General features: G+C 35.4%; 1 protein-coding gene across 5 annotated transcripts; it reads right to left on the reverse strand.

Moving 5' to 3' along the window:
- Positions 1 to 1,310: 1,310 nt before the first annotated feature.
- Positions 1,311 to 19,726, reverse strand: casp2 (caspase 2, apoptosis-related cysteine peptidase). 5 transcript variants are annotated; one of them, XM_081387778.1, is made up of 11 exons: positions 19,176 to 19,726; positions 18,341 to 18,502; positions 16,199 to 16,348; positions 14,959 to 15,034; positions 13,891 to 13,982; positions 13,587 to 13,766; positions 13,369 to 13,497; positions 13,125 to 13,215; positions 11,972 to 12,160; positions 11,730 to 11,839; positions 1,311 to 3,938 (listed from the first exon to the last, which is right to left on the reverse strand). In XM_081387778.1, exons 2-11 carry the CDS (start codon positions 18,491 to 18,493, stop codon positions 3,804 to 3,806), a joined length of 1,305 nt encoding a protein of 434 aa, XP_081243904.1. In that variant the 5' UTR covers positions 18,494 to 18,502; positions 19,176 to 19,726; the 3' UTR covers positions 1,311 to 3,803. The 5 variants fall into 5 exon arrangements, with proteins under 5 accessions (XP_081243904.1, XP_081243903.1, XP_081243907.1 ...); XM_081387777.1 differs by having other exon boundaries at positions 1,317 to 3,938; positions 11,966 to 12,160; positions 19,176 to 19,698; XM_081387780.1 differs by lacking the exon at positions 1,311 to 3,938 and adding an exon at positions 10,934 to 11,061.
- Positions 19,727 to 20,646: the final 920 nt, after the last annotated feature.

Below are 20,646 nucleotides of genomic sequence, written 5' to 3' on the forward strand. Positions count from 1 at the left end.
AATGACTAAACCTGAAATAAAAATTACTAACAACTAAAAGAAAATAAATAAATGACAAAAACACATCAAAATTACTACAACTTTAACTAAAATGTAAAAGGAAAAAGTATAATAATAAAAAAAATTTTTTTTAAATATTTAAAACACTATAATAGTATTTCAATGATACTAAAACACTGCACATATTTAACAGTACCGCTCTTCACCCTGATGCATGCATTGCAACAGACTATATTTAATTAATGCACAATCTTTGGTTTGATAATAACACTAAGCTATATTGCGATTTCAGTTTTAATTCAATCAATTGTGCAGCCACATTTACGGATTCTAATTTTACATTTGGTTTAATTATTAGCTGTTCATCAACTCACAAACCCCCATTTATGAATCCCTGTCCTAGGGGGACGTCCGGGTGAATCTGACAAGCTAAATGACCAAAAAAAAAAAAGGGCAGCAAAACCAAGCCTGGATTTATATACAACCCTTTATGCCTTCAAGTGAATCTGAAATGAATTGTGTAGTTTTTCACTTTTTATGACAACTGGTATACCTGGAAAAACAGCTAAATAAAGCTTAAGAACAAAGAGATTCAAATAATCCGCCGCACATTACATACCATCTGATCCCGGCAGCAAAGACTTCATGGAGTCACGCTAACAGGTCGGGTGGGTAGGTGTTATGGGATCGGCACAATGACGGCCATTCCTGCAGCCCCGGCAGGACAGAGAAACCCGAGCACATGGATAAAAATGCATCACCACGGAAGCCGAGGACAACTCTGAAAAACAGAGAGGGAGTGCGAGACATCTAATACTAAACAAGTCAATACTTAAATACAGAACATAACATCCAACATGGCTATGACACTTACAAACTCAATTATAACCAAACAGACAATACACAGTGTTACTCAAACACACAACTAATACATTTATCCATGCAAATGACAAGTGTTGGGGGGAACTTTTTTCAAGTAATGAGTAAAGTAACACATTACTTTTAAATTTACAACAAAATATCTGAGCTACTTTGTTTTCCCATTTATTGACTGACAGCTCAGCTTTAGTACTAAGTAACACAATTACAGTAGTCAACATTTGAAGTGGATCAAAAAAGTTCCTCAAAGTTGTCCTAAGACAAGAACGGGTTTTGTTCAAAACTCATAGATGAAAGGTTTTGATACACTTCAAATGTTGACTACTGTAGTTACTTTTTTGGGGAGTAACACAATATTGTAATGCATTACTTTTAAAAGTAACTTTCCCCAACACTGCAAATGACAATAGAACGAAACAACACAAATCAAGGGTCTTTGGAACAGTATTTTTTTTATTGTATGGCAGTTTTTGCATTACAAAAATACAAAAATTACAGTTTCCCTATGGTTGATTTAAGCACCCTTCATAGCTGGTTAGTACACATAACAAAGGCAGTGAATAAACCATTAATATCAAGTTTACTAGGCACTCATCTGGCACAGTCAGGCTGGGGGGGGGGGGGGGGTTAAACTGGATTTTATAATATGTATCTATGTACCATGTAGGTTTTAACACTTTCATAGGGGAACTTTGTTAAACATTTTACCACAACAAGAACCTGTAGGGCTCAGAGTCACAATGCTGTTACAATTTTGAACACACATTCAAAACTAGGTGAACAAAGCCAGAGAAAAACATGGATTATCTATAAATACAGTTAGCAGTTTAAAATGAACCCAACTTTCTTTTTCATTTTAAACTGGTTTTGGAGAGCATGCATGTGCAGGCGTCGTCTCAGAATGTCCGCAGCAATAAACAAATTTTGCTATACTATTACTAAATATAGAAATTTTCTATTTTCATTTGTTTTTCATTAAAAAATAAACATGACTTCAGAAAATGACTTCTAGTATTTCATCAAATAACCAGTAAATTGTTTAAATACTTGAATTTTTTTTACAATCATGGCACCAGTTCCATTATGAAAGTTATCTTTTATAAATTATGTATCTGCACCAGTCCCTCATTTTTAAATTTAGAATTTTGATATTTGTTTAAAATGTGAAATTTGCCCATATAATTCTCCCAGTTCAAAGAAGCTTATTAGTTAAAATACCAAGATAAAAAACAAAAACAAAAAAACAACAACAGTTGATTGAAAGCAATATTAGCATGAACAGTGTAAATCTACATCAAACATTTTGGCTGCTAAAACAGTAATATAAAATAAAACACAGTACAATAAAATAATCATGTTGAGTGATAACTCGTGCTAAAGGTGGCGAGTGTGAAATGTAGAAGAGGGCTTGAGGGATGCCATGGCAGTGTCAAAAGGTCAAAGGTCATGACCTTAAACCTAAAGGTCATGCCTATTAGGTAAGGAAGACGCATACACAGAGGGAAAACGGCACACTTCATTTACAATCTGCTTTCCCAGGAGGAATAACGTTGTGTGTGCAGAACAGGAAGACTGTGTCCCTAAACACTGGAACCTCTGTATGACACAAGGTCTGCTGATGAAGTGTAAAAGCACTCTACTGCCATCTGCAGGTTATAATAATGCATAATGTGCATTACTTGGCACACAGAATATTTAAAGCAAAAAGGAATGTGCTAGAGTGAGGGGCATTTGCAAAAAATGCAGCATATAGACAGGCATAATGACACGAAACGTTATGAGAATATATAAACATTTCATTTTGGCAATACCCCGCATTAAGCGCCCTTAGAAAAACGAGCAGAAACACCATTTGGAATGCAACTTCAATCTGGACGTTTTGGAATTACAGAAATATCTGTAGAATGATCAAGTGTAATGACAATTTGACTATTATATGGCAAACAAAAAGTGAAATAGTGTCACTGAGTAAAGAAGCCCTATTAAAGGTTAAAAAAAACTTGTACAAAAAAAATAAAAAGCTGCCATGGTGCATTCAGCATAACTAACTGATGTTGATGCAATGTATGTAAATTGCATTAAGGAAGCCAAAGATAAGAACAGATCTGCTCTGCTCAAATCCACTGAGTGAAATGTAAGGAGGAGTAAAGTACGGTACTGGCACAATGTTAGATTGCATGTTTATGCATGCAACTGTATGTGTGTGACATGTGGAGGGTGTGTCATCAAGCTGCTCTGAATGTACCACTGAAAAAGTTCATGGTTTGGCTGTAAAAAGGCTTCACAATTACAAAGCAATCAGAACAAGAACTACTGATGGGGAGAAAAACTGTACAAAGAAAAAATGAATAGAAAAAAATAAATACGAGTAAAAAAAAACGGATTAAAAATCAGTTGCCTTTGTTTTAAAAAAAGAAAAGAAAAAAAAAATAGATGTATACAGCTGTGGAATAAAAAAAAAATATTTTACTTTCTGGCTTATTTTTAACCCTAAAGTTTATCTATCATGAACACAAATGGATATTTTTTCACATAAACTCGTAAATGTCATATTTACTCTTTCCTAACTGAATTCATTTATTTAAAAAAAAAAAAAAAAAAGAGCAAGCCAAAGAAAAGAAAGAATATATGGAGAATGAATGCTTAATTTTTTTAAGTGCACACTAGAAGACAAAGTTCTTATGATAAAAAAAATAAACTCTAAAAGCTGATCTTAGCAAATCCATGCTAAATAATGTACAAATGCATTGCGCTGAGGAATGTGACATAGATGATGCATGGAAGATGTAGATTTACATGACTCTGTGTTTGTATATGGAGCTTACAGCAGGCGATGGATGAACACACACGTGTGCTGAGCTCCCTCTACTGCATCAAAATCAGTGCTATGGGCAGTGTGTTCTGCGTGTGCTTTGTGCATGTGTCTAGTTGTTGGGGTAGTACTTGGGGAAGAGGTAGAGGTCTTTACAGAGGGAGCTGGTGAACTCGGACATCTCTTTACAGCGATGATGGGCTGAACCGGGTGCGTATCCCTCTCTGCTTTTAATTCGTCCGTTCACCTATAGAGAGCAGAGTGAACAAAATACTTTTTAGTAAGTAAAAGCCCTTTTAGCAGAATTCCAAAAAAGTCCACTTAAAGGTTGTGGTATACATGTCTTCTTGCCATGAAATCTTATTGTATACCTTTAAGTAAATATAAGATTAATATATATATTGTTAGTAATATTTCAAGATGACCACTTATTGCTGTGAAGCAACTGAGGATTACTAAATTATCCATGCATTGCATTTTTTACAAAAATGTGAGTATCGAATATGATACATCAGGCTTTTGAGGAAGGTATATTTGTACATATTTAAATTATAATTGTATTGCATTGCATTATATGTTTTGCACCACTATAAAAACTACAGAGCTTTGATCATAAAAATAAGCATTTAAATATAATATTAGTTAGACATATTATTGGGAGATGTCAAGAATCAACTGATATTTATTTCAGGCAGTCTGCTATACTGTTATAAAGATCTCATCGATTTACATTACAAGCTATCAGAAGTCCATATTGCTTTTTGCCACAAATGTAAGGGATGCGCCGATACCACTTTTTCCGATAACGATACTTTCAATTTTGGTACTTGCCGATACCTGTGTTTTCACTACATTTGCCATTTATATATATATATATATATATATATATATATATATATATATATATATATATATATATATATATATATATGGTAGAGAAACCAAAAGAATATGAATCATGTTCTTTGCTTTTGCAATCATATTAGTTTGTTTAGCAAATACATATTTCCTTGTTATTTTCATGCTTAATTAACCCTCTGGGCTTCTTCACCCGAAAACGGGCGAAAACTTGAACGTTTCGAATTGTTTAATTTTTTTGCTTCATCGGATGGGGGTGAAACTTGGTGACTTTTGTTTTATTACCTATATGAACACACAAAAAAATCAAGGAGATGATTCTGATATGTTAAAGGGTCGTAAAAAAAAAGTCACACTTAGCTTCCTCCCGCCCGAAACCGGGCGACATAGGAAATGAATGGGAAATACGGAAAAATAGGAAAACTCAGAGAAACTTTTGGTGGTACAAGCTACAGATCAGCCACTGTGCTGAAAAAAAGTGTACAGCAATGAAGGGGTGACACTCTAAAACATCAAGAGTGCAAATAAGACACCCCCCCCCCCCACACACACACACACACACACACAGAGAGAAATGAACTGGTAAGACTGAAACAGCAAATTTTGCCCCAAACTATATAAAAATTATATAATCATAACTCCAAAACTATAGCAAGGAGAGTCAAAAGGTAGGTATCGTTTGAAAGAACTCTTTTTAATTTTTTTTTAAATATAAATTACATTACATTTGGACATTGTCCTGTCAAGAAACAGCGGATAAAAGACAATATATATATAATTTTTATTATGATTTTGCATATCTTTCTTATTTGTCATGGAATAACTCAGGAAGGAAATAAGGTAGGAGGAAAATTCTTTTTTAGTGAAGTCCCCCTACATCAGGGGTCGGCAATAGGCGGCCCGCGGGCCAAATCTGGCCCGCCAGCAATATTTTTTGGCCCGCCGGATTATTTTGGAAGTCCGTTTTTTTTTTTTTTTTTTCAGCCTATTTTTATTTTACAATAACGGTTTACAAATAGGCCCCCGCATATCATTTCCTTCAATCGTTTTTTTTTTTTTTTTCAAATTAAAACCAAAAATAAAAAAATTAAAAACAACTTGTTTTTCTATTATTTATTTCCTGAACTAAAATGAAAAAACGAACTCGTTTTCCGATTTTCTGATTGTGCGTTCAGATCAAAAATAGAAAAAATAAATAACAGGTTTAGACGAATTTTAATGTTGAATTTTAATTTAACACCTAGCAGATATAGGCTACCAATCATTTTAAACAGATCAATTATTCAGGTATAACACACTGATAAATAATGTGTATTACCTGATAACCAATATTTGCACTATGCTGCTGCTGCACAAAACTCTTCCAATACTTGAGAAAAGCCGTGGCCGCGCGCCTACATCTGACAATATTGTTTTCTTGGTTGTGGTTTAAAAATAAACATTCTGACATAAAACACTCAGTCAGCTACACTGTTTAGCCTACTTCTGAATATTATATTTTGGGTTCAAACACGCGCCGCTGCACACTACACATAGTAGCTACTTAACAGTGTTAAATTTGAAAAATACTGTTCGATTGAACTGCTTTGTTACCACAGTTATCTTCGTGCTTCCTGCGATGAAGTTCCACATTTGCGGCTATCCAACACAAAATGCAGCAAAGCCTTTCACAATATTGTTTTCTTCAGATAACTCCAAATTTCTCCCACACACTGGACTTGATTTTTGACGACTATTGTCGACAACTTTACAATCTCCACTAGCTATTCTTTTCTTCAACTCCTCAGCATCCATCTCGACGACTGCAGTGCAAGCAGATCGCGCGCGCGGTTATGAGGAATTTTTAAAACTGAAAGTAGGTAACGTTATATATTCCTGGGAAGGCGTGGCGCGTGGGCACAAATAAACTGATGTGGATTTTAAATTATTTGATAAACTTGAAATACAGGCATATTTTTGTAGATGTGTTTCTAAAAATATGCATATATTTTTACGTTTGAATGTGATTGTTTTAAACCAGTGTTTCCCCCGTGTCCGACCCGACCCGCACCCGTATCCGACACAGTTGGATATTTTTCCCCCGTTTGAGCAAAATTTGCGGGTTACCCGTCGGCTACCCGAACCCGTGCAGGACTCTATTTTAAAGTATAAGTAGCGGTCAGAACTCTGGTGTAGTTTAGACGGAGCGGGCGGTCGTCTGACTGACAATAGCCCACTCCCGATATGTTTTGACAGCGCATTCGCACTTCATTCTGACCGGTAGATCTGAGGAGCTGTTTGGTACTGAAACCATTGTCAGTCAACAACATTCTTTTTTTTTTTTTTTGCAAGGATGTTTGAAATAGTTTGGCAGAAAATAGCCTTCTTCATTTGTCAGTAGGGCAATATGGTTTTTATTTATGTTGCTTGAGTGATTTGTTATTTATTTGTTATTTATATTTCTTTTTTTTTTTCTGTGAATTTTTTTCTCTGCTGACAGTAGGCTACAATGTTAAAATAGCCTAATATTTATATTGACACGAACACAATATTTGTATAGCATTTATAATTGTTATAGGCTACTTAATCTCTCTCTTTCCGTTAGAGACATTTTAATGTGAGATTCTGGAAGTGAGATCTAAATTTTGCGGACCGTCAGGTCGGAATATAAAGCGGGTGAATACAGAGTGTATTTTAAGCGGTTTAATTTGTGTAGCTACGTGTAGCTGGCCCGCCACCTACTGGCTAAAAAAAATATTGGCCCGCGGCCATAGTTATTTGCCGACCCCTGCCCTACATGTTAGCTGCATCTGGATAAAAAAATAAGAATTTTTGGATAAAGGAATCAAAAGTTACAGCATTTGGAAAAGAGACAGCCTTTTTGTACAGTCTTTGACACCCCCTCATGGGCAATTTTTTCTCCATGAAGAATATCTTGTCATAAAAGCAATAGATTATGTTAATTTTGGGCTCATTTTAATTGTAATAATATGCTGTAAAAAATGAAGTGCCATTTTCAATTATCTGAGAATGTTTCATGAGCTGTATGATGTTTTTGACACATTGCAGTACATTATTTTATAGATTATGAAAAAAAAGAAATTCTATTTATCAGCAAATAACTCAGCAATACTTAAGTTTTTCAAGGTGGATACATTCACTGTAAAGTTCAGACTCTAAGCTTTCAAATGACATCAACTGTGTTAATCAAGGCAAGATTTTTTAAAAATATGGTAAAGAATATTTTCGCAGCTAGGTGGCGCCTGCTGGCGGTACACTCAGTTTTAGAGGGATTACTCAGCACTCGTTAGGAGTTAATAAATGTAATTAGATGCATTAAAAAGCTGATATCCTAAGCTTTAAAATGATATATAATTTGTGTTGTTCCATTCAGTGGTTGCTTAGTAATACATTTTTTTCTTTCCGAAAGGGAATAAATCAAATAAATAAAAAAAAAGGTATAGGCCGCCTATAGGCGGTTATAGAGATCTCCCAGTCACGTGACCCCTAGCCGCGTGTCAGCCATTTTGACGGAATACTTCAGCGCACTACATACATGAGAATGCGGATTATCACATGTTTTATGGCTGCGAATTGATTAAAATAATGAATAATGGTCACTGTATTAATTATCTTGAGCCTGCTGAAATGTTCCTATAAATATATTTTCTTTCCAACTGTGCAATCTGAATAAAAAATAGGCTAAATATATTTATCCACTAAACTGCAGCAGTCCTATGCTCGTCTTCCCATTAACAGTTTTTTTTCTCTTTCTGACATTTTATACCGGTTCGGCTTACATTTTTTTTATTAAATTGACTATAAAAAAAAGATTGCTTGTGTGTTGGTGTTTATTCCAGTCTTTTAAAATAGTTGAATGAATGAATGCTCGCGAGGTGCCTGTAACGATGTTAAATAGGCTAACGTTAGGCTATTTAATGTAGGCTACACAGGGTAGAGGAGAACGACAGTCAACTTAGAATATTATAGCATTTTGGCCATGTAAATAGTGAAAATATTGACATTGAAAAATGACACAGAACGATTAAAATTGAATATTTAAATATTTAATCCAAATAAATAAATGTTCGTGGTTCGCACTGATGTTATTCATTTGTTCTCACACACTTCAGCAGCGTCGCCGTCACTGGTTTAGACGAACACTGACCACTATCTAGCGCAGCGGCCGTCAGCTGGGCAACTCTTCACGTCATGTCATCACAAAAAGACATATACAAGAGTAAGATAAAGGAATTAGGAATCATAGATCCTTATGAAGCACCACAAGTTCTTTTTACAGGCATTAAATGTGTAGAAAAACTTCCTGACATTGAGTTCGGTGACATTTACAGCTACCTTATTCACTTCCCATCATGCTACACCGGAGCTTCATTAAAAGCATACAAAAGCTTAGCAGGCTATCGGTATCACGAGTCCGGATGGGTCAGCAACTCTTTGATTTGGACGCCAGCAGGGAAGGATTTTTCAATAATCACCGCAGGCATGATAGAAGAATAGGTGAATATTTCCCGACGACCTCGTATTATCACCGGCGGTTTAGCATTTTCTATACCGTCAAAATGGCTGCTCCAAATGGCGTGACGTCACGCGGGACGTCCCTATAGGACATGACACAAATTAATACATTTTGAAGCCACTAGATGGCGCTCTTCTCACTTGAAAAAAATTTTTTTTAGGCCTGCACTCTATTTTGATGTGAAATGTTGCATTTATTGAAAAATAAAATAAAATAAATAAAATAAAAATACATATATTAATTCTAATGGAAAAAATAGCTCAGAAAAATTATATAATTAATGCAAAGTATCATAAAAAATTCAAAAAATTCTAAATAATAATCAGAAAACATTATAGAACAAAAATATATTTGATTGGTTATCATGGGAAAAAGTAAAGTAAAATTTTAAGGCTTTGTGCGTTTTCGGGCGGGAGGAAGCTAAGTGTGACTATTTTACAAAGAAGCCCAGAGGGTTAAGCAAGCTAAAATGTATTGTATGAGCTTCTGTTACTTTTTACTGTTCATTCTTTGCTCAATCATATTATATATATTTTATTTAATAGCACAGCACACATTTAGAGCTGCTCCAGCATGGCTCAGTGCTGAGGTTTGGGTCAGTGGTTCAAATGTTTAGACACCATTGAAATATCACAATTCTCCATTCCAATTTTGATACTACATTAAACTTAAAACATTATTAAAGACAAGTACGTAGTCAGTAATAAAATAAGAACAAATGATCAAATTACAAATAGTACAAATAAATACAATAGAACAAAGAAAGGCTACAAATTAAATAAACTGTTTTTGGCAGATCTAACAGTAGTTTTCAGGTACAGCAATTTGAATAAAGCAATCAAATGTGAAATAACACTGTATATTCATTACTGTATAAATTAGATATAGATGGATCTTTATAAAGTTACAAAAGTTATTCAGTCAAGAGCAGTTTGATTTGATTAACTTTGAAACTCAGGAGCAGGTTTAGGCTGCTGTCCCTTTAAGGCTGAATGCATGGATCCAATATGAATATACTGTCCCACATGCGTTTTATTTCTCAACTGTCTTCTACGTTCACTTGAGATATAACCCACTATGGACACTCGCCAAGACGGGTGTTTACACATAATTTTGTGTGAATTCGCCCGTTCAAGCACAAGACGTGTAAGAAAGTATAATTCAGTATTTGCTGTCTGAGGCAGCTTTCAGAGCGCTCGTTTCTGATGTTTGCGTTCATGAAACTTCTTGATCTGCAAACATCCTGTGATAATGGAACCATTCGTTATACATAAATCAGGTAACAGTTCATGTTTTACTTGCATATATGATTTAGTTTTAATCCAAATGACTTGTGTGCTGAGTGAACGATCAGCAATGAAGAACATGCAACATAAGTCTCTCTCTCTCTCTAATAATATATGTCTTGTTTTACTTTCTTTGCCTCTGACATCCAACTGATGTCCGGGGATGTGCTCGACAAGCTCACGCGTTTGTTCCGCTGTGCGCTCAATCCACTGCATGTTTTCTCTTTTCAGCTCACGCACCACAGCTATATAGGTTTTACTATATTTTGTTTAATATTCCACTAAGTAGATACATTTACTTCATAGACAGTCTTGTCTTTTATCCACATTAAACACTCAGTTGTCTGTGTTTCTTTGTCACAAGCACTGTGCTGTACACAAATATAAACATATACAGATAGTCCTATAATTTAATATAATTTATGTGAAAATTTGTAATAAGAAATAAAACCATTTTTTAGGGTGAACATGCATTCCTTCAGGAGATGCCTGAATGTTTTAAGTATTTGACTTGCTGTAGCCACATTATAATAGACAGTTTAATATAGTATCTACAGACCTACATTACCCTGCATTGTGAAGGGCCAGTGTCAAAGTCCAGCACACTTCTGAACGGTTGGTGCCAGTTTAATTAGAACATTTCACTTTTTTAGTTGTGGCCACCAAAAACATATTTTATAATTCCAACTGACACAGATGAACTGTCAATCCTATGCAAATAGGAAAAAAAAAAAAAAAGTGTGTTGAGTTATCGAAACAACTGTGTTTTACCATATGTATTTAAATACACTGTACAAATAATAACATTATTATTAAATGTCGTTCTGCCGTTAAGTGTGTATGTTACACCATTTACATAATGCCCCGGCAGACAGCAGCATGTGTCACTAGGTTATATAGGAGGTGCCACAACAAACGACGACATGCTCCCCAACAATGTCAGTGGCACATGACACACTCCATCGGCACGTCACAAGATTTAGTGGCACATGCCACTATCCACTGGAACATGCCAATGACAACTGGATGTGCCAATGGCTTATGTGCGTAAGATGCCTTGCCACTTAATGTTAATACCGCCTCTGTAAAAGCCTGATGCATCTAACATGATACTCAACAAAAAAACATATCTGCAAAAAAATTTTTTTTTAAGGTTAAATAAATATATATTTTTTTCTGACCATTTCATGTCATGCTTTACAGGATGTTGCATGTAGTGAATAAGGTTTTATGAAAGTTTGTCTCTAAAATCTGATTTTGAATGGATATAAGCTGAATTTAATATTCATCTGTAAGGTACAAAACGTAAAATGTTTGGAAACCATAAATGGTCAAAAATCTGTCTACTCAAAAAACATATTGGACTAAAAAGTTTTACCTGCACAAGCATGTCTGACAGGTGTGTGTTATTGGCTCTCTGTCTGAAGGCTGTGTTCAGCTCCTGAATAAACCAGGACCCTTTCTTGGTGTTTCTCATCGCAGCAGTGCCTGAAGCACAAAACACGCACAAAACGCAACACGTCAGCAATCTGCTCAGCCTCTAAATATGACATGATGGATGAAAATAAAATCACTTAATGTGTGGTTAGGGAATATACAACAATGTGTACACACTGAAACCTTTGAGGGTGGCGAAGCCACAGATCATATCAGATCTCTGGGGTAGTTTGACTCTCAGACTCTCCCTTTCTTTCTCCATCCTCACTTTGTTGTCTCTCTCCTCCTCTCTCCCAGCATCCCTCTGTTCACAGCCTGGAGATTGAGTCCGCTCTTGGCCATCCAACTGGTCCACGCCGTTGTCCATCTCCTCTGAAATATAAAGAAAGGTTTGTTTGCTTGCTTGTTAACAATTTAACACCATGCCAGCTTCCATCACTATTTAGGGCCTGTGCACCGATGGTGTGAGGACCCTATTGGAATTGCATGAATTTAGATTTCAAGTTTTAGATTTCATGGCCAAGTTAAAATACAATAAACTCAACACTGACTCAAATCTATTCAAATGTTTCAGCTGATTAAATTAATTAAATTTTGGCATGAGGCATGGTATGTATTGGTAGATGTAATGGTAGATCTCAAACTTATATTAGCAACCGAAACAACCGATTAATATGCAGATTTATGTCATTTTTCAAGTATTGTATCATTGTGCCAGCACTTATATCTGAGAAATACTGCTATATTTTGCACAATACACATTTCATAAAAAAAAGAAAAGAAAAAGAAATACATAACCAGTCAAAACCATGACTATTCAGTCCATCTCGTCCATTTCTTTTTGGGTTTTAATTCTTAAAATTTGGTTTTGTAAAAATATTCATACATTGTTCAAATTTGTATACAAAATGAATTCTTGTAAGCAATGAAACCTTTAGATCAAAATCTTTTTTTTTAAATGAGAAAAAGTCAGTCCATTGTTATTTTAGTATTATTTATATAAAACTATAGTATTTATTCGTGTATATATATATATAACATTTTCATTGTCGTGAACATTACATTACATGCGTCGTGGCGCTCTCGTGAACTCACGTCAGAGGCTCACACAGAAGAAAATGAATAGTTGAATAAAGTTGTTTCTTTGTGCACAAAAAGTATTTTCATCGCTTGATAAACTTAAGGTTGAGCCACTGTAGTCACTTGGGACTATTTTAACTATGTCTTTACTAACTTTTCTGGGCCGGCAGATGCAATTACCTAGCAGCCTATGAAGGAGTGTGACAACTCTCAGATTTCATCAAAAATATCTGGTTAAATAACTGATAACTCTCACCTCCTCGACAAGCCTGAATGAAGAACATCTTTGGCTTATTCTGGAGCAGAGGGCAGCGGGCGTTATCAAAAACCTCAAACACCCAGTCCAACTGAAAGACAGAAACATTGAAGAGTTGAATCGCTGTCTGTGGTTTAAAACTCTGATTTCTAAAGGAATCTTTTGCAAGGAAGTCAATTTACTTCACTTTATAAATGTACAACTGTATGAATAACTAAAAATTAGGTATTAAAATCAGGTGCACCTCCACTAGCTGTCCGTCTGTCCCGTAAATAGATCCCTCAACACCATGAGACAGTAAACACACAACAGCGCAGTCATACTCTGCATGATCCTGCCGCTGGGCAAACTGTTCTAGGCACTGGCGCATTGCCTGGAAAACACACCCGAATCAAATTTTTTTTTATTAATAAATCACTTTGCTTTGCAGGGCAGTCTGACTCTGCAGCGTGTCTAACTCACCTCTGCTGTTAGGTCTTTGCGCAGGCTGACTGTGAAATCCATCTCTGTGAAAAGTCTCCTCAGCGTCTCCTCATCCACCTCTCCACCCCTCCGGATGTCCAAATCAGTGTTTGCAGAGTCAAACCTCACATTACTCAGCACCAGGGCCAATCCTCGCGGGCAGGAGCGCATTGGGTAAGCCTAAAAGGAAAGACATTTGCATAGAGGATCACACTGAGCTAAAATAGCGTAAATATATATGCAAATAAAGTGGGTATTTGTGTGTGAGTGTGCATTGAAAGGAAGAGAGTTTGTGTCCTAATACCTGTGACCTGTGGGACTGGTAAAATTCCGGTGTGCAGGGAAGTACCGCTGTGGTCACGGGACAGTCAGCATCTAAACGCATCTCCATGGAATCTAAAACATACAAAATTTTGTTTTGTTTTTTTGCATAATACTTTCTTACATAAGTTAGTTTCTGGTCCTGGAAGGGTGTTCCAAGAGCACTAAAATGTATTATAAAATAGATAACAAATAATTTTCTGTAATATAAATATTAGATGGACTTCAAATAGAACTTCAAACAACATTTTTATTTATTAAACTACTTAAAATAATTTTTTTTATAAAATTAAAATAAAACTCTACAGAAATTATAAAAAATAAAAGCACATAACAAAATTACAAACTTAAACTAAAATTAAAGCTACACTAGGCAACTTTTTGATATATAAACAAAAAATGTTATTTAATGAGAGAGTTTAAAAAAATCCATCTTCTTCATCAGTCTTTACCCAAATACACTATAGTAATGATTTATATTTTAGAACTGTCTGGACAGATTTTGACAAACATTGCATAAATACATAAATGTACATAACAAAATGTAGCTATGACTGTCGGTAGTGTGAAGCTAAAAGTTTGTCGTCACAACAAATGAGAATTTGACCATATATCATTAAAAACGGCAAATCTCCATGGAATCACCGGTTGTATAAAAAAAAGTATTTAATTTATTTGGCCATACTCTCTGATAAGATGTCCTGTATCCATGTGTACTGCGATGCTTTGATCTGCATTCATCCATGTGGAGGAGCAAAGCACAACAAAAACAATGCTCTCCCACAACTCATGCAGTTTTCTCTTTTAACCACTAGAGGGCCAAAGGTTACATAGTGTAGCTTTAAAATGAAAACTGAAAATACAAAATTAAAGTTAATTTAAACTATGATTAAATACTATAAAAGCATATAAATATAACTAAAATAACACTGATATAACAGCAGCACTGTTTGTGAACTCTGCTTATCAGTGATTACATAAATTCTGCCATGACATTAGCATAGTTTTATATAGTGCACAAACACAAATAAAAGCGCACTAAAGAGCTCACCATAAGTCCTGGCTCTTTTTGCAGGTATCACACATTCCTGAGTTGGGAGAGATAGTGGGGGCTCTGAAAAGCTTTTCTGTAAAGATTAAAAACACACACACACGCACAAAATCACTCTTCTACATCAGCTACAGGCTTTATGTGTGAATACATGCAACAGAAAGTTCAAGTCAGTGTATTACTCACTATTCCAGGTGAAAGGAGAGTTTGTACTTGTCTGTTTGGTTTTTGTGAAATAATCACTGCAGTTTGGGTGTGGTAAACTGGAGCACAATATGGATGTTGCTGCACAGTTTTAGTCCTACTCTCACTCCCTTTTATTCTACTGACCCAGCTCTGACCTCTGTGGGTGGCTCAATTTCTATACGTCTCATGGTCATAAGATTTATACCACAACTCTTCCTGTCACTTATTGTCTAGGAAGATTTTGTATTTTGGATAAGAAATTTTTTTAATAGTTTATTTTATGCATAGTTTATTTATTAAAACTGCCAATATAAACAAAACAAATATGCTTTAATCTCTTGTCATTAAGTGCAGATCATCAAGTAAATAGCAGCTTTAGAGGACAAAAATTTAGAATAATGACGCACAAAGTTTCTTCCTCTGAATACAGCACTTCTGTTATCCTTGCCTCCCTGTTTCTTATCAGATGTGCTTTCATCACTAAGAAAGACTTTCCCCGTCCCTAACTACTTGATCACTAGAGCTTCCCCTAATTGTTAGGCTAGTCGACTAGAAGAGGCTTAGTCGACCAAAAATTGTATTAGTTAGAAAAAAAAAAAAACCTTGTGGCAAAGTCACGCAGTCCGTGAGGGACAGATGGTTAACGGCGGGTCCTTGTGGTAATTACAGAAAATACATGCGTTTGCCTATCATCCATCAGCCTTAAATTTCATTGACAGAATTTTTTTTAGCAGTGACGGAAAAATCTAGATAACAATGAGTATCATGTATTGTACCTTGTAACTTTAACTCTCACCCCTGTCGACTTGGTGGCGAGTGCGCTCTTGCTGACTATCAAGTTAATTGTCAAGGAATGGCTTTTCTGAGTAATGTGACTTTGTTTATTTCGTTCTGTAATGTAGCAAAGTGGAAGGAATTGGATCGCGTTCACTCACGCTCCGCTTGTGACTATATCAACACATGCAATATTGAACACTGCAACCATTATATTCCTATAGAAACCTGTCAAGTCAGTCTAACTGGGTGTGATCCTGAAGTGGAGGCACCAACTCACGTCTTTCTCAGTGAAGTCCATAAGCAGGCTGCAGAGGTGCTGTTGCTCTGTCGCAGTAAGAGCAGCACAGAAGCTGCTAAATGCCAGAGGGCCACGTTTGGGCAAAAGAATCAACAAATGGCGACTCTTGCTCTGGGACGTCGATTTAGCCTGAAAGATTCAAAAAAATGCCAAGAATAAAAGTAATCAAAGCATTATTTATGAGGCTTGAGGTCGGATTTTGCCAATACCGATAACCAAGTTGGGCAGTACCTGATTAATTAACCAATAGCTTTTTTTTTACTGATACTGAATCAAAACATAAGTGCTGAATCTAATGCAAAAATAAAGAGCATTGACTGAACCATGACAATGTACTGAACTTTTGAAATAATCAAAAATGAATAAAAAAAAAAACATTTATATGTGGATGTGACTTCCAAAACTTTGCAGTCTCTGTGTGGCCGTTGTTCCGCTTAACAGCATGAAAAACAAAACTTTTTTTTGATTTATGAAGTGTGGAAAGAGCGGTCCCTTTGTAATCACTAAAAAGCTGTGACTCATCTCTAGGGCTGGTTCTGGTACAAATTGATTTTCAATATTCAATGGTATCAAGGCAATTCGGTCAGTGTAAAATATAGATTAATCTGTATTAAAGTTACAAAAGCTAGTCAAGATCAGTGAGTGATTTTCTTTTTTGACAGATTTACTGGTTTATTTTAGGCTGCTGTCACTTTAAGACCTAATGCACAAATTAAAAAAAACTGTGACATGTGTTTTCTTTCTCAACTGTTTATGTTCACGAAGATATTTTTACAGAATTCTGTGTGTATTTCACTGTTCACAAAAGAGAACTCAAATACATTTTCGCGTCTTCTTTGGCTTGAATGGTTTAAAATCACATTAAAATGTGCACACAGGAATCAATAAGTGGAATTTAAATTTAAATTTTAGAACAAGTATTCGATTCCAGAATTGGATCGATTTGCGATTCCCGACCCTATTGAAAAGATCAACAAGCATGTATTCAATTGGCTATACTGCTCAATGCTACAAAACACTTTCTAAATAGAAACCTTTGACGCTCTCCAGAGCGCAAACACAAATACGCACCAGGGGTGCGTTTCCCGAAAGCATCGTTGGCCAACTATGGTCGCAAGTTCCGTCGTTACCAATAGAGTTCAATGGACATTGCGATGAACTTGCTACCATAGTTGGCCAACGATGCTTTCGGGAAACGCACCCCAGACCGTTTGCCAAATCTGTTTAACTCATATGATATGATTACAGTATCAACAGAGGGTGCTCTTGCTTTCGTTTGAGAATGCTTAACACCCTATAGTCCCTGTAGAACTCAACCCCGTTGAAATTGTATGTATTCATGTATTAAATTGTATGTACTCTCTTTTAAAGCGCATTATGATTAGCTAGTAAAAAAGAAAAATTTGTATTACAGTGAAGATATTTACTGAAATCAGATTTGTTACATATCTCTCGGCTGCATGAACACATCACACATCTGGCAACTTAGCTGGCTAACAAATGCATAAACGTGCCAGCTGTATATAAACTAATGCATATAGACCGTAATTATAATGACATTTAAACATTTGTTTCGGATTTGCGTGAATTTTTGTCACATTGTTCTAATCACTTGAGGTACTAATGTTAACGCCCTCTCAGCCTTGTCGGCTAACAACGGCTCTTCTCTACTAATGCAGCATATAGTATTTTAAAATATGCCAGCATGCTCTGTAGTTTACTGTATACATTAGAATTGCAGGATAATGGCTAAACTGATAATAATCATATATATATATATATATATAAGCACGATTATTTTGCTCAAAATTATAAATCGCGATTATTTTATTAAAAGGGTTAATGCACACTTCAGCTAAAAGGCATGTAGGTGGCACAACTTCATTTAACCAACGAAAATGATATGATGATACAAAACACATGGTTTTGGTGAGCACTTTGTAATCTGTAGGCCTAATTCGCATTCGATTTTCTAAGCGACACAATTCGTTTGCACACGAGACAAACGATAGCTGTGTAGATTACAGCAATCCATTTTGAATTTCAGTAGCAACAACATTCTCTGTTTGCAAAATATCTGCAGTGATTTCATGTGGATCTAAAATTAAGCTTTACACTTACCATTATGCTCTCTGCCATGTTTTCTGTGAGGATGCCATCTTGTTGCAGACACTGGATCAGAAAGTCATCCACCACTAAGTCCTGCAGCAACGTGACTGAGTTCTTCCTGAGTGCTCGTCTCTCCCATTCTTTCATGCCACACTCTCCCAGCATGATGAACCGCTAAATTAAAAAAAGAAAAATAACAGACATAAGTTACAAAACATTCAATGTAACAGTTTATATAACACTAACTTAGGTTTTCGCTTATCTTAAGACAATAACAGCTATAAAAATATACACATATAAATATCAAATTATAGACTAATATATATATATATATATATATATATATATATATATATATATATATATATATATATGTAATAATAAAGTTAAATTAAAACATAAGCAAGTGGCCATTTATTATTATAATTATAGATATTCCTTATATATTATTATAAGGAAAATGAAGCTTATTCTAAGGGACACTAATAAGTCTCCATTGTAACATTAACGTTACTTCATTAATGTATTCATGTTTTATACATTTTTATGAAGTATTGAGAGATCATAGTAGTATCTGTTGTGGTGATGGCTTAATCTGATTTCAAATTAAAAATATTTTATTACAGAACTTCTTTAGAATTGACAATGACAAAGTCAAAAACATAATTAATTTTACTTTATTTATAAATATATTTTGGGGTGAAAGGGTCCTTCCGTGCTACACTAACCCGAATCATAAACTCCTCGCACACGCACAGGTGAGGAGTGTCAAGTGATCTACATGCCTTCACAGCCTTCTGCTAGTGTCTGCTAAGTTATAATGCCTACAAGCCAAGGTTCACTTTACCTGTTGTGTTACAGCCCTCGTCGTGTGAAGATGACAGTAAAAGACGCTACACGAATGATGTATGAAAGATGATGTTGATTTGAAGTAAATGCAGAATGATGAATGCCAGCTCGCGTTGCGACTAGCTTAGCATGCTAATCAAAACAAATCACAACTTCAATATAAAACACTTCTGACACTAACTAAATCATAAAAGCAGAACAGCCGCTAAATGCACCTCAAATAGTTTTTTTTTACTCCTTTCTGCTGTTTATAAATTTGGCGACCGTAAAATTATTTAACTGAAATAACAACGAGCTACACAATACTATTAGCTGTCAGGTGCTAGCGCTTCATGCGAGCTTTGTTTTCCTAGACGCAGAATTCGCCCTTTTAAAGTTCATTTTCTCTTTGTTTTTCGTCGTCGTCGTTCACGAGGCTACACGAGGAACGACAGAGTTTGTGCTGAAAAACGGACGAGTATTTTTAAAATATAACTGACAGTACGCTGAATCTCTGTACAAACTTCCGCGGGTACTGATGCAGCGAGGCAGCCAATCAGCATTGTGTGTGAAGATGATTGACGTGAGCAGCAGCCTATCAGAGCCCCGTCCGCCCACTAAAGGGGCTGATATTGATGTTTAATCCACTTATTTGAAATTTGAAACTTGTGTAATACCACACAGACGTTTCCATTATTTAAAATGAACATTAAATACCAGCACAGCTTCAAGACTCATTTTTGTTCACTGAGCAATTTTTATTATTTCAAGTTTACATATTTCCCAGACTTTTTCAGTATAAATAAATACAATAAATCTAATAAATCCCAGACTGCAACTGGAATGCCTATTAAACGGGACTCACAGCCCGTTCCTATTAAACGGGAATCACAGACCCACAGCCTCAAACTCGAAGTAAACAACTTCCTGACGGTTGTAAAACTTGCAATTCTTGCAATTCTGTTTGTTTTTTAAAACCTATATAAACACTCCTTTTGTCCTAGTTTTTGATTATTATTTTTTTAAATATTATATTAGCCTATATTTATTTATTTATTTTAGACTTTAATATGCATTTATTTAGATTAGTTTTACTGTGAGAGCTTGTTTCTCAAACAAAGAGTCCCACCTTGTGATCATTGTCATTGATTTATGCTAGGTTTTGTTTGTTTGTTTGTTTGTTTGTTTGTTTGTTTGTTTGTTTGCCACCAAACAAAAGTAAAACCCAACATATCCAGTATATGTGTGTGTGTGTGTGTACAGTACTGTGCAAAAGTCTTAGGCATGTTAATAGTAAGTAAAAGTCTTCCGCATAAGTTGCGTGTGTGCTTGCCGTTATTTCACATTGCCACACAGGAAAGGAAAATCTACAGGTCTACCGACATGGCATTAGGCTATAGGACGTTATAAAATATACTGCGCCGAAATAGACTTTAGCCTACAGGCGAAAACACTTTTTAGACTGGATCAAGATATCCAACTTAATGAAT

The sequence above is a fragment of the Scardinius erythrophthalmus genome, assembly GCF_964197995.2.
Source record: "Scardinius erythrophthalmus genome assembly, chromosome: 16".
Lineage (NCBI taxonomy): Eukaryota > Metazoa > Chordata > Actinopteri > Cypriniformes > Leuciscidae > Scardinius > Scardinius erythrophthalmus.